This window comes from Panthera pardus, unplaced genomic scaffold (genome assembly GCF_024362965.1).
Source record: "Panthera pardus isolate Hobbes unplaced genomic scaffold, ASM2436296v1 HiC_scaffold_363, whole genome shotgun sequence".
Classification (NCBI taxonomy): domain Eukaryota; kingdom Metazoa; phylum Chordata; class Mammalia; order Carnivora; family Felidae; genus Panthera; species Panthera pardus.
The window spans coordinates 1-13,717 of record NW_026526947.1 but is presented as its reverse complement, the minus strand read 5'-3'; the positions used below and the strand labels follow the sequence as shown (position 1 = coordinate 13,717).

Genomic DNA, 13,717 nt, shown 5'->3' with positions numbered 1-13,717 from the left:
TTGTACAGCTAGCCAAAATGGGGGGCCAGGAAATGAGATTTCTCCTGGCCAACTATTGGGGTCAGGAGATGAGGCTTCTCCTGGCCAGCTATAAGAAATTGAGGTAAGGGAAGCCTTTTCATCTTTTTCCTATAGATGGGTAATTCCCCCACCACAGCCAATACTCCTTTGGAATGCATTCTAAATAATTGGGATGATTTTGATCCACAAAACCTAAAGAAAAAAGTGACTCATTTTCTTTTGCACAGAGGTTTGGCTCCAACACAAATTGGAGGAAGGAAAAAAAAACCCTGAGTGTCAGAGGGAAATATCAATTATAATACTACCCCCTACAAGGGCACATGGGTGGCTCAGCTGATTAAGCATCGGACTCCTGATCTTGGCTCAGGTCATAATCTTACTGTTGTGAGCTCAAGTCCCACACTTGGGTCTGCACTGACAGTGTGAATTGAGCCTGCTTGGGTTTCTCTTCCTCTCTCTGCCACTCCCCCACTTGTTTGTTCTCTTACTCAAAGATAAGTAATAAACAATGAAAATACAATTGGACTTGCTTTGTAAATATAGGGGAAATGGTGAGAAGTCCCCTATCTTTAATGTTTTTCGGGATTTAAGAGATCAGAACGTGTATGCAATGCAAGGTCAACTCTGGCTTATTGGCAGTCCTTTCCAAGACCCAGCAATAAGATTACCTGTATCCACAGCATATCTAGAAAAGGATGAAGGGAAGTCTTCCACCTCACCCTTCTCCTGGGGTCCTCAATCTATATATCGAGACTTTAAAATGTGCACTTTAAAATGCCGCCTATCTTATCCAGGTCCTCCCTATGATGTAGCAGGTGTGTTTCTCCTACAAGAACCTAGAGTACCAGAAGGAGGGACACAAAAGGCACCACCATGATAAGATTACAAGTACCTTTTTCATTCTAATATTTAAAGCAGACAAAAAGAAATCTAGGTAAATTTTCTGATGATCTGCAGGAGTATATAGAGCCTTTTCAGAATATTGTTTTTGAATTGACTGTGAAAGATATATTGCTTTTGTTGAATCAGACTCTTAATGACAGAAATGTAGGGTTCTGGCAGCAGCAGAAAGATAGGAGGATGAGATATCATGAGATATTATTATGAGACTAGTTCTATTTGGAACTTCTAGTTTCCCACTGGGACCCAGGCACTACTTTCCCAAGATCCTAACTGGGACTATGACCATCCCACTGAGGAATGGTATTGCCACAACTCCCAGGCTTATTTTGGAGAAATTAAGCTCTAAGGTTAAACCTTTAAGTTATCCTAAATTTTAAGCCACTCTTTTATAGACACAGGATGAAAACCTGGTGGCTTTCCTGGAAACGTTAAGGAAGACTCTCATCAAATATACAGGTGCCACTGATATCTGGGTAGCTCAATTAAGCTCAGCTCAGGTCATGATCTCATAATTCATGGGTTCAAGTCGTGTCGGGGTCTGTGCTGGCAGCTCAGAGCCTGGAGACTGCTTTGGATTCTGTGTGTGTCTCTCTCTCTCCCTCCCCTGCTCATGCTTTCTCAAAAATTAGCATTAAAAAACTTTTTAAAAAACATATGGTTATCTCCCTTGACACCCCCAAAGCTGATTCTAAAGGACAAACCTGTCACTCAACTGGCCCCAGATACTCAGAGAAAACTGCAAAAATTATCTGGGCTGGAAGGGATCGTGGAAGGGCTCTTATGAGCAGCCAATTCAGTATATTATAACTGAGGTCAAGAGGAGAATAAGGAACAGAAAAGGAGGCTTAAGAAAAAATCTAAGGCTTTAGTCATGGCCTTACAAACTATGTCAGACCACACTTCCCAAAGTCCTGGCACCAAGTGCCATTTATGTGGCTATTAAGTGCACTGGAAACTAGGATGTCTTCAGAGGGGACAAAAGTGAAAACTGTGTAAGTAGTCCATGCTCCTTGTGTGGAGACCGTGAATGGATATCTGAATGCTCTTGAGGACTTCAGTCTTGGAGGGCTCAGGTAACCAGTGTCCTTGAAAGGAACTGATGGGGCCAAAGACTTCATGGCGGCTCCCCTGAACCAACTACAGGTCAGAAACCCAGAGCCTCAGCGTGTAACTCTGGATTTAATGGGGGAAAACAGTTTATTTCATTCCTACGCTGGAGTCTTTTTCTGTCATTTCCACTCCTGGCCAACCTTCCAAACACAGCGTTAATTAGAGGCATCTCCAGAAAACTTAGGACTAAATTTTCTCCCAGTCCCTGTGTGTATACACTGAGATTTGACTTTTCACAATGTTTTTTATAATTCCAGAGAGCCACACCCAATTGCTACAAAAGGATATTATGACTGAACTAAGAACTATAGTGCTCCTAGCTGCAGGACAGATAAACAATTGCCTAAATTTATAATATTCTGTGTATCAAAGATGTCTTTCCTTGAGGTAAAATTAAATATGCCTCAGAGTTGCTCCTATGGAAACTGGATGGTCAAAGGGAAAATTGGGGATTGAGGACCATAAACCAGTTCAAGGACTTAAGTATTCTAATAGTATCACGAGATCTGAATAAGCATAGAAGATGGAAGAAAAACCATAGTTTTAGAAAAAATGACCAAACACATCAGGGACTTTTTGGAGGGTTACAATGTGTCTTCCCTTCTATTGGTGTGACCTCCTCCCCAGGAGGCTTTGCATTTGGAATATTGATGCTCCTGGTCTAATATACTTTTTTTCTATTCAATTCATAGGGACCACCACATGCCAGAAGACATCCAAGAAAATCATGCCAGCCCATACATTCCAAATACCCTATTATTTTGGACCTCTGGATCGACCTCTGAACCTGCCGTTTCTGTCAACCCCATTCAGCAGTAAGCAGTTAAGACTGGTCGCTGTCCCTATTCCTAACAGCAGTTAGGAGACACGCGTTCAGTGGAGGGGAATATAGTAGGAAAACATGGGACTCAGTAGGCAGAGAAGGAAAGGTTAGGACCTGAGGTCCCTGGGTGGGGAAAAACATACCAAAACAATTTTGGGAGTGTCTGACCAAAGCAAATCCCTTTGGGTATAAGGTTCCTCTAAGAATGTTACAGACACCACCAACTCCCTCTCCCATTCCCCTCAGGAATTTAAAAATCAAAATACCTATCTAAAAAAAAACCAATCTTTCATAAAACTTGTGTTACACGATGCACATTATGACTATAGTCTGATCTCTAATGCAATGGAGTCGAGCCAATCAGGAATGGACAAGCCAGAACCTAGAACTATCCAGCAAGGGCAGAGCCTGAGAAGGAAGGAGCGGCAGGCAAAAGGGGTGCTGACCAGAACCTTAAAAATGGACCATTTCCTATATTCACAGGTATTCATATTCAAATGCCCCCTCTCTGCAAAGGCAGCTTTCCTTCTATTCTTTCCTTCTACTTTGTTAATATTCTAATAAAATCTTTCCTGCTGCTCATTTTGTGTTCACCTCTTCATTATTCAAAGCAATCAGTGAATTCCAGGATTAAGGTAAAAAAAAATCCTGCATTTGCAAAAGCAAATGTGAAATCTTTTACTTTTCTGTTTCATTTTCATATATCTTAGAGTTAGTAGTATTATATAGCAATCCAGGCCTTCCTAAAGAAGGAAGAAAGATCTCAGAGACACAATCTAACCTTACGCCTTAAGGAGCTGGAAAAAGAACAGCAAATAAAACCCAAAACCAGCAGAAGACAGGAAATAATAAAGATTAGAGCAAAAATTAATGCTATTGAAAACAAAACAAAACAAAACAGTAGAACAGATCAATGAAACCAGAAGCTGGTTCTTTTAAAGAATTAACAAAATTAAGCCACTAGCCAGTTTGATCAAAAAGAAAAAGGAAAGGACCCAACTAAATAAAATCAAGAATAAAAGAGGAGAGATCACAACTTGTTAACACAGAAGAAATACAAACAATAAGAGAATATAAGGAGCAATTATATGCCAATACAATGGGCAATCTGGAAGAAATGGACAAATTCCTAGAAACATATACACTACCAAAACTGTAAGAGGAAGAAAAGGAAAATTTGAACAGCCCCATAACCAGTAAGGAAATCAAATTAGTAATCAAAACTCTGCCAAAAAAACAAGAGTCCAGGGCCAGACAGCTTTCCGGGGGAATTCCAGCAAACATTTACGGAAGAGTTAACACCTATTCTCTTGAAGCTGTTCCAAAAAACAGGAATGGAAGGAAAACTTCCAAACTCTATGAAGCTGTCATTACCTTGATTCCAACACCAAACAGAGACCACACTATAAAGGAGGACTACAGACCAATTTCCCTGATGAACAGGATGCAAAAATTCTCAACAAGATATTAGCTAACCGGATCCAACAATACATTAAAAAAAAAATTATTCACCACCACCAAGCAGGGCTGATTCAACATCTGCAAAACAATTAACATGATTCATCACATCAATAAAAGAAAGGACAAGAACCATAAGATCCTCTCAATAGATGCAGAGAAAGCATTTGACAAAATTCACATCATCTTAACTCTCTGTAACGTTAACTGGTTCAGTTTTGACACAGGTGGAAAACTGATTTTATGACCATTGTTCCCACTCTGGTCATCTGCTTTAATCTGGGAAAGGAAATGGATACTTAATTATAGATTTCCAGTATTTTTGTTTCCTCCTGTATCTAATTTTTCTTTCAACTTATACCATTCCTTTGGAATAATAAAGTATACGTAAGATTTTAAAGTAATGAAGCAAACATTCTTTTGTAATCCATTTCTCAAACTGTTTTACACATTTAAACTTGCAAACAATATATAAATGGCTTAGTATGCCCACGTGGAAAACAGGCACAGCTTGCTGTGGAGAAAAGAACATGCCACTTTATATTATATGCATTTATATTCATTCAGACACAAAAAGAAAATTAGGCGAACAATGCAATTTACCTTCCATACACATTTGCTTTCTCATTTTTTTAAGTCAACAGTAAAACCACATAGGAAATAACCATTTAGTGGAAATGTTTACTCTGAAATTCTTAATACAGACAATTACATTTAAACAACTTCTCTAGTTTTCATCAATTAACATTAACAATTATGAAACTACTTTGAAAAATGCTTTTCATCTTATCCAAAAAAATCATGGAAGGAAAAGTTAATGTATGCCTCTCCCCAAAAGTAACATTTTTTTTTCTTTCAGAGTACAGATTTTGTATGCATTTATATTGTATGCATTTATTTCCAACACAAAGGAAATTTTCAGGCAAACAGTGCAATTCACCTTTCAAACAAATTTGCTTTCACATTTTTTATAGCTAAATAGTAAAATAATAAAGGAAATACCATTTTATGGAAACTTATGCTAAAAGTTTTAACAATACAGACACTATTTTCAAATAACTTCTGTAATATTCCTCAATTAACACTAATTATTATGAAATTACTTTGAATGTTTTTTTCTTACCAAAAATGCATGGAGGGCAAATAAAAGTGTGCCTGCCCCCACAAGGGTAACATTTTTCTTTTATTAACCAATGCAATAAAGCAGAAAAAAGTAGCATTTAAAATTTCTCTTTGCAAAAACAAACAAAGAAAAACTGGCACATAACTTATTTGTAGTATTTGCTACGGCCTCCTCTTTCAGATCGGTTTCCCCCATGACCACCTCTGGAACCCCCATAACTTGAGCTACCATATGATTCACGAAGAGCAGGGTACACCCTATCCATGGAAGGTGGAAACCCTCGTTCCTGTCTGCCACCATGCTCACGACCACTTAAATAGACATCATTCCGGCTGCTTGAGTAACTTTCTCTACTTCCACCGTATCCATCACGTGTGCAGCTACAACCATCATAGCGACTGCTTCCACTGTAAGTCAGAGGAGGTCCTCGTGCTGGTGGTGCACCACGGGAGCTACCTGCAAAGTCAATGACCAAGTAAAAACAACTAACTACATGACAATTTTGGAGAGTATCATTGCACTGTGATTCTAGTTCAAGTACTAAATATTTGGAAGAGATAGGTTTTTATCTGCCTCTGCTGAGAAAATATTATGCTGCACTAATCAAGGTATTTTAAACTTAAAAAGAAGTATAAATGTAGTATTTTTCAGGTTAAACAGGTTACTTGAAGTAAATGTTCTAACAGTTTCTGAAAAAGGACTGAAATCCTGATCTTCATGCTGTTCTTATGCTTTCTACTGTTGAACACTGTCCCTTTCTTGTTATTTAATGTGTATTTATTTTGTGATACAGTATGTGCATGCAGGGGAGAGAGAGAGTGGCAAAGGTTGAGAGAAAATCCTAAGTAGGCTCCATACTGTCCGTGCAGTGCCCTACCCTGAACTCAAACCCATGCTGTGAACCATGAGATCATAACCTGAACTAAAATCAAGAGTTAGATATTTAGCCCACAAAGCCAACCCAACCAAGCGCTCCTCCCTTCCTTGTATTTAAGTATTTTTTCTCTAACTAGGGATAAGAGGGGACTGTCAGTTTAGCCACAAAGGCATTGTTAGTTTAAATGTACTATTAAAGTAATTCAAGGATCTTCAAACTAATCAGAATATCATTCTATAGTTTTCCCTTTGTGGAATTAGATGTAACAATATACATACCAATCTTGCCTGTTAAATCTAATTCTATGATTTATCAGGAAAAACTGGACTCGTACCGTAACTCTCGTATGATTCTCTGTAAGAGCCTCCACTTGAATGTTCAGAATAATCTCTCTCACGACCTCCACCATAGCTATCACGATCACTAAATAAAAAAATATTAATGTAAGAATTAAGACTTTCAAGCAGCTATTTGATAAAAATGAAAACTTTCAGTACCTATATCCTCTAGAGTAATGTTCATCCCGAGAACTTGAATGGTCATAGTAACGGTATGCATAGTTTCTAGGTGATGGAGAATAATCCTTGGTGTCCCGGGAACTTGGATAATCTCTGCTCGAATAACTTAAATAAACAAGTAAATTGTTAAAATGTAATTCCTAATTCCCAGAATATATTTTAAAACTCTGACCAAAAAAAAAAAAAAAAAAAAAAGAAAACAACTTTTTTCAATGGGCACCCTTGAATACACTTATTTTCCAAAGATGATACACACATGGCCAACAAGCACATGAAAAGATGCTCAGTTGATCATTAGCTAATAAAATACAAATCAAAATACTACCTCACACCTAGTAAGTTGGCTATAATAGCTTAAAAAATGGAAAATATCAACTTAGTATCAAGTTAGTAATATCTTAGTATCAAGTTAGTAATGCTGAGAAATTCAAATTTGTACTTCGATGACAGAACTGCAAAGTAAGTACAATCCATGTGGGAAAAGTTAGTTCCTTAGAAAATTAAACAGAATTACTGCACAACCATGAATTTCCACCCCTAAGTATACACCCAAAAGAACTGAAAACAGGTACTGAAATACTATCAATGTTCAAAAATGTACTATGATGATAGTAACCCAGATTATATTTATTATATGCACAACGGAATATAATAAGCCATTAAAATAACCAGAAGGATTCATACTACAATACGGAGGAATACGGAGAACACTTATGCTAGAGGAAAGAAGCCATATGGTCTCATTCCATTAGTATGATATATCCAGAATAGGTAAATCAACAGAGACAGAATCAGATGGGTGTTTGTCAGGCTCTAGGGAAGGGTGCAGGCAACCCTTAATGTTACAGGGTTTTACTGTAGGATGATGAAATATTTTGTAAGTAGGTAAAGTGTGGTGATTATAGAACGCTGTAAATGTACTAAATATTTCTAAATTGTTAACTCAAAAATACTTAGCTTTATGTTAGAACTTCAACAACAAAAAATGCATTGACAATTTATATACTTTGTTTTCCCTTATGTATCTTTTTAAAAAGTTAATTTTTGCAAAAGAAAGAGCACACATTAGTGTGACAGAACCTCAAACACACTCAGAGCAGAGCCCAATGTGGGGTTTGATCTCACAACTCTGAAGTTATGATCTGAGTTGAAATCAGGAGTAGTATGCTTAACCTACTATTGAGTCACCCAGGGACCCCCCCTTTACCTATCTTTAGTATTGTAACCATCATCTCTTGGTGACATATAGTCATCTCTCCGGGAAGAGACCGGCTCTCTGCGCGAAGGACCTCCATAGTTTTCTCTTCCATGGGACAATGGACCTTTAATTTAAAGATTCTGAAGTAAGTGTCTCAGTAACTTTTATGATATCAAAACACGGATTTCTTTCCACAATTCTTACAGGTTTCTCCTTTAGGATATTTATGTTCATTTTTTGTCTGCATCTTTACATATATTTCTTGAATGTTTTATCTTCTGATATCTTCCACTCCATACATAAATTTTGCATAATCTTTAAATTACCATCAACTGCTAAAAAAAAGTTCTAAATATAAGCAACTTTGTAGCTACTTCCACATATTCAGTGATTAAATCTGCCTATTTTCCTCTGGCAGCTTTTCTCCCCTATTTGCTATGGTCTTACTTAATCTATCTCTTGTTTAGGTTACCTGAAAGTCTATTAATCATTATTTTTACTCTCAGTGTTCAATATACTCTCCATTATAAGATCCCATTACAACCGAACTATTCTTTTTGTATTCAAACCTTGTTACTGCAGTCCTAGTTAAATGTTCTGATGGCTGTTCAAAAACACAGTATTTATAAGGATAAGTTATTTTAATTTATTTTCAAACTCCATCTACACGCTTTCCTTAGTCTTTTAATGCTATTTTTAGCCACTATTTTAGGTCTCAAGATACTCCATGTTTTCTTATCTTTTACCTGTGTATATATACTAACACTGCCAAGAATACTTGTTCAGTGTCCCAAGTATTAACACAGCAAAGGCATTAAGTAACTTTAATGTATTAAATAATTACCCTATTATTCATCAGTTTCCTAGATTGTCTTTTCTGTAGCCAGCTCACTGCATAATTAAGGTTCAATTTAAAACTCTCCATTTCTTTTATATATCATTTCCTTTATTTATTTCATCTCTTCATTCCATTAAAAGAATCGTGCCTTCTCCTGCTTTAAGAATCATTTTCTATTTACAACCCCCAACTGCAAATTTCTAGTACCTGCATATGTAATATACCCTGCTTCCTCTATGATTTTGCTAATTTACAATGATGTTTTTCTTTAAATTCCTAAATGTTCGTGGTATCACCTAAACATTTTCCATGGCTTTCTATATTCCACTATCCCTTCAAAGCCAGTATTTCTTACAATGTTTAAACCCAAGATTCACATGCAATGAAATCATTCAGTGATTAAAACTGCTCTAGCTAGAAGAAATTTCACGCCCCTTACTTCTTTTTACATTCATAGGAATTGCTAATGAATGTTAACAGCACAAAGAACAGGTGTAAAACCTTCAAACTTCTCACTGACTGAAGTACGTATGTATCTTCTTTCAGCTAGAGAAATGATTGACTGCCAATTCATCCCACTCACACCAACAGTAGTATCATATCATAGTGTATTACATTTCAAACTCTTTACATACACAATATTTTCTAATTTACCACACCAAATGGTAGATAGCTTGGTCTTTTTAATGATGGCAATACTGATTTCTAGTGTTTCATTAGCAATACTTTTTAGGGGCTAATTTGAAAGTACTGTACATTTTTCAAAATAAGAAAACTTTCTCCCATAAATATTCTCTTCACATATTAATTCTTATGATTAGTTCCTAGAATTCAACCTTCATTTATTTATTTTTTGGCTCAGTATTTAATTCTTTCATTGGAAATGTGTAGGCTTCTTGTGTATTTTGTCAACAGCAAAATACACTTAATTACAGCAAATTACACTTGACGTTCTACCAGATCCTCAGAAGGGTAAATATGATAATGGCAATTTCTATATAACAAGGTTTAAATAGCAATACTAAATTAAGAGAACTAAAGTTTTCAGATTTCTCTCAATTAAAAGATGGTATTTATTTCTTCACTCAAAAGTTTTCTATGCCCTCTTGCTTCCTTTTCTGTTCAATCCAAAATCTTACACCTACTTGTCAAAATTATGTTAGTGTATTTGATGATACTCATCTCTTGCTTTAATTTGTCTTAAGTAATTTGAAATTCCCTAAGGACTACTACCTAAGAATTTAAAACATGGGCTCTCCACCAATCTTAATGTCTTCCATGTATTTTATAACTGAGGTCTCCACCAGTCTTAATGTCTTCTATATACTTCATGCCTAAGTGCACTTCATATTCCCCCAACTTAAAATGTCAGTCTCCTTTAAGTCTATCAAGCCTTAATTTTTTAAATTAAATAACTATCCATGTGTACAGTATCTTCCCAGCTAATTTCTAAATTTATTAAGGATGAAATACTTATATAACATATTTCCTTCCCAGTGAGAGAATTCTTGGTAGCAGAAAATGTATCTTCTATGTACTTACATATTTCTTCGTATACTCACAGAACAAAACCAATGATTTACACATAAGCTTATGATTTTAATACTGAGCTTTCTGGTAACTTTTACATTGGGGCATTACTAGCACAGATCCTTTTGAAGAACTCACACTGAGGTTAAGTGTGTATCCACCACCACCCACATTTCAAGCAAAAATTGTATAGCAGAACACCATTATGGTCCAAACTCAGAAAGAAAAAAAGAAGTATTGTTTTGTTTATAACTTGTAGTTATTGTTTGTAACTAATATAAACCAGGTGATCAAAATACATAGCCAACCTATGCTATACATGAAAATATTCTCTCATGGGACATTTTCATGAAAATATTGACCTTGAATCCATGTGAAAAAAGAAGCCTGCTAATCAAACCATGCTCACAAGAACTGTAAGAAAAATGAAGAGTTCCATAGCAAACATGGACCTTAAAGGCAAAATTTCCCCCACTGATGTTTGCTAATTATCTACTGCATATACAGTTAGAACCTGAACAATTAGTTCCTCACCAAAAATAGGTTATGATCACTAAATAAGCCCCATATGTTTCCTCACATTCCACTGTGCTTCTTGAAATTTAAACACTCAGTTGAAAATAAGTGATTTTCATTTATAAGAAACTATTGCCTTTTTAATTTATAGAATTTACCTCTTCCTCCAATCCCTCTACTGCTACGCCCTGGGGCAGAAGGAGCAGATTTTTTTGGAGGAGGACTTCCACTTCTTGAAGATGAACCTCTTTTAACTGGAAAGGGTCCCCTGGAAGAACTCATGTTGAGATTAACAGTATATTCACGATCATCTGTATTTAAATGAAATCTTTTTAGTAAGTAGAATTTTTAATGATCAAGTTTCAATTATTGTTTAAAAATCTTTACTACACAATATTATTGTTTTAGGCATTCATCTTGTATAAACTAAAAGTGTTTCCTAGTAAGACATAAATAGAGTTCAAAGACTTCTTATGAAAATCAACTTGGAAAACCCAGAAAAATTTAAGAAGCATTTTATATTCATATGAAAGAGACACACATTTGGGGAAAACTGAAAGAGTGGAGAAAAATGGTAAGTAATTGCTCTATTATCCTGGTGTCAAGAAAGCTTTTGAAAAATAGAACACATAGGCATAAATAAAGTTATTTTAAAAAATGAAAAGGGGAATATATTTTAAAAATGAAGTATCTTGAGAGTAAATTAACATACTATTCTTAAAGTTCACTTACAAAATAACAGCAATTTTACATCAATGAAAAAAACTATGTTCTGTTCAATTTTAATAGTTTAAGATATACATATTAAATCATCAAAAATCATTTGTTTATCTTTTCAACTAGAAAAAGTCCCCAGTATTGTTATAGGTAAGAAAAATATGAATTTTTGAAACATGGCAAAAATACTAAAATTTTCTCATGATCAATTTAGTGTGTTTTAAATGGGTCAAACCTTGCAATTCCACTTTAGGAGCCATTTCCTAAAAATCACACTTAATTATGAAAAATGGAAGCCCAATGTTTGATTTGGAGACTGGTTAATAGAAGAAATAAAGTTTATGTGGTACATGAAGTGACTCCCTTTCATAATGAATAAAAAAGATTTCTCTGAAAAGTTCATAAATACCATTTTCAGTAACTCATTATCCCTCCCACACACGATAAAGGTACACACTATTTGTGAAGCAGCAGCTTTTAAATTTCTTTCTGAATAAACCCATCTTCAAAAATCTAAAAAAAGCTCTATATTATTTCCTATATTTTCCCAAATCCAAGTTGTTGTTTTTTCTACAAAAAACCAAGGAAGAAAACCCTTCTTTCAAAATGAAGAGATTTGCATAGATGTTTGCACATGCACACATGGAAAACAATACTGCAAGGTTAATCCTGAAATATGAAGTATTATGCATGAAACATGTATTTTGAGTGATTTTATTTTCTCTTGCATATTTGTAAAGATTCCCCAATATTTTTGTGATGCAATGAAATAACTTCCACAATAAAGAAAAGATGGATTTTCAAATATAAGCCAACAATTTTTTTTATCTAAGCTCTATGGCCAACATGGGGCTCAACCTCACAGCCCCAAGATTAAAAGTCCCATGCTCTACAAACAGAGCCAGCCAGTCACTGTTATGAACAACCAATCTTAACTTCTATAAAAACATACAATCAATAAAAATGAGTACTGAGGAAAAATTGTTGATTTGACTAGAAATAATTGGTAATACTGCTAAAACAAACTAAATTTAGTTTGGTATCTATCCCATTTCACTGCAAGATTATTTTTTGCACATTACCTATTTCAATCATTTTTTAAAACTATAAACCCTTAGCATTTATTACTAATGTTAATTCTTCATCTAATGAATCTAACAGTTCATCCATCTCATAAAAGATGTAAATAAAAACTGAATTCCATACATTCAAACTTACTGTTTTCCAGTTCTATGGTTGCATCCTTGTATTTTAAAACATTACCCAAGTGTCCTCCACGTGAGGGACGCACTCTCACTCCCCCACTTCCTCCTCTTCCACATCTTGCACTTCTTGAATGGCCTCTGCTTCTTGGAGGAGGTGGTGGTTTCTGTCTACCACCACTTTCAAAAGATGGTTTGTTGGCTTGCTCTACTTTAATTGCTTTTCCATCCAACGACTAAAAAGATTAAGTATAATAACCATAACATTAAACCAATTTAAGTTTAACAAATGAACAAATTTTACAAATCCAGTAACTATTGAAACTAAAATCAACTTAAAGATCAATGGGTTTTGTTCCCCAAAAGCATGTATTTTATCGACCAGTCTCTTCACTTGCCAAATATGAGACATTTGACAAATAACTTCCCTCCATGAAGCCATTCAATACACAAGTACATATATATTTTTTAAAACTCTTGGCATTTCATCCAGTATTTAAAAATTAATAGCTCTCACATTTCATGAAAATACACATTTTCTACCCTATAGCTCATTTCATTTTTATTATTTCTACCATTTAAATTTTCCAGTGTCCCAAAGAGATGTAAAACAATTGCGTATGTCACTTAGAAAACAAGTTACTAGTGTTTATTCAAAATGACTATTTATATTCTATATTTCTGTTATTTGTTGTTAAAAATGAACATTTGCCAATACAGTGTAGCTATATTTACTTACCTAATAGTTTCCTTTACTTTTCTTTAACAGTACACTTATTTGGTCTTTAATATGTTTTGTCATACCCAGTTCTTAACTCAGTTTTGTTTTAATTATGTCCCTAAAACACACCGTTTTAATGTAGTACTTCATACTCTCCTTTTT

At 35.1% G+C, this 13,717-nt stretch overlaps 1 protein-coding gene across 1 annotated transcript; it reads right to left on the bottom strand.

The window, feature by feature from the left end:
- Nucleotides 1-4,969: 4,969 nt before the first annotated feature.
- LOC128774652 (RNA-binding motif protein, X chromosome-like) lies at nt 4,970-13,070 on the bottom strand (the record flags this gene model as incomplete). Its single annotated transcript, XM_053893697.1, has 6 exons — nt 4,970-5,894; nt 6,650-6,738; nt 6,813-6,938; nt 8,041-8,155; nt 11,074-11,226; nt 12,851-13,070. Coding segments are annotated over 6 exons (1,014 nt in total), but the record flags the coding sequence as incomplete, so codon positions are not given.
- Between the last annotated feature and the right edge of the window lie 647 nt (nt 13,071-13,717).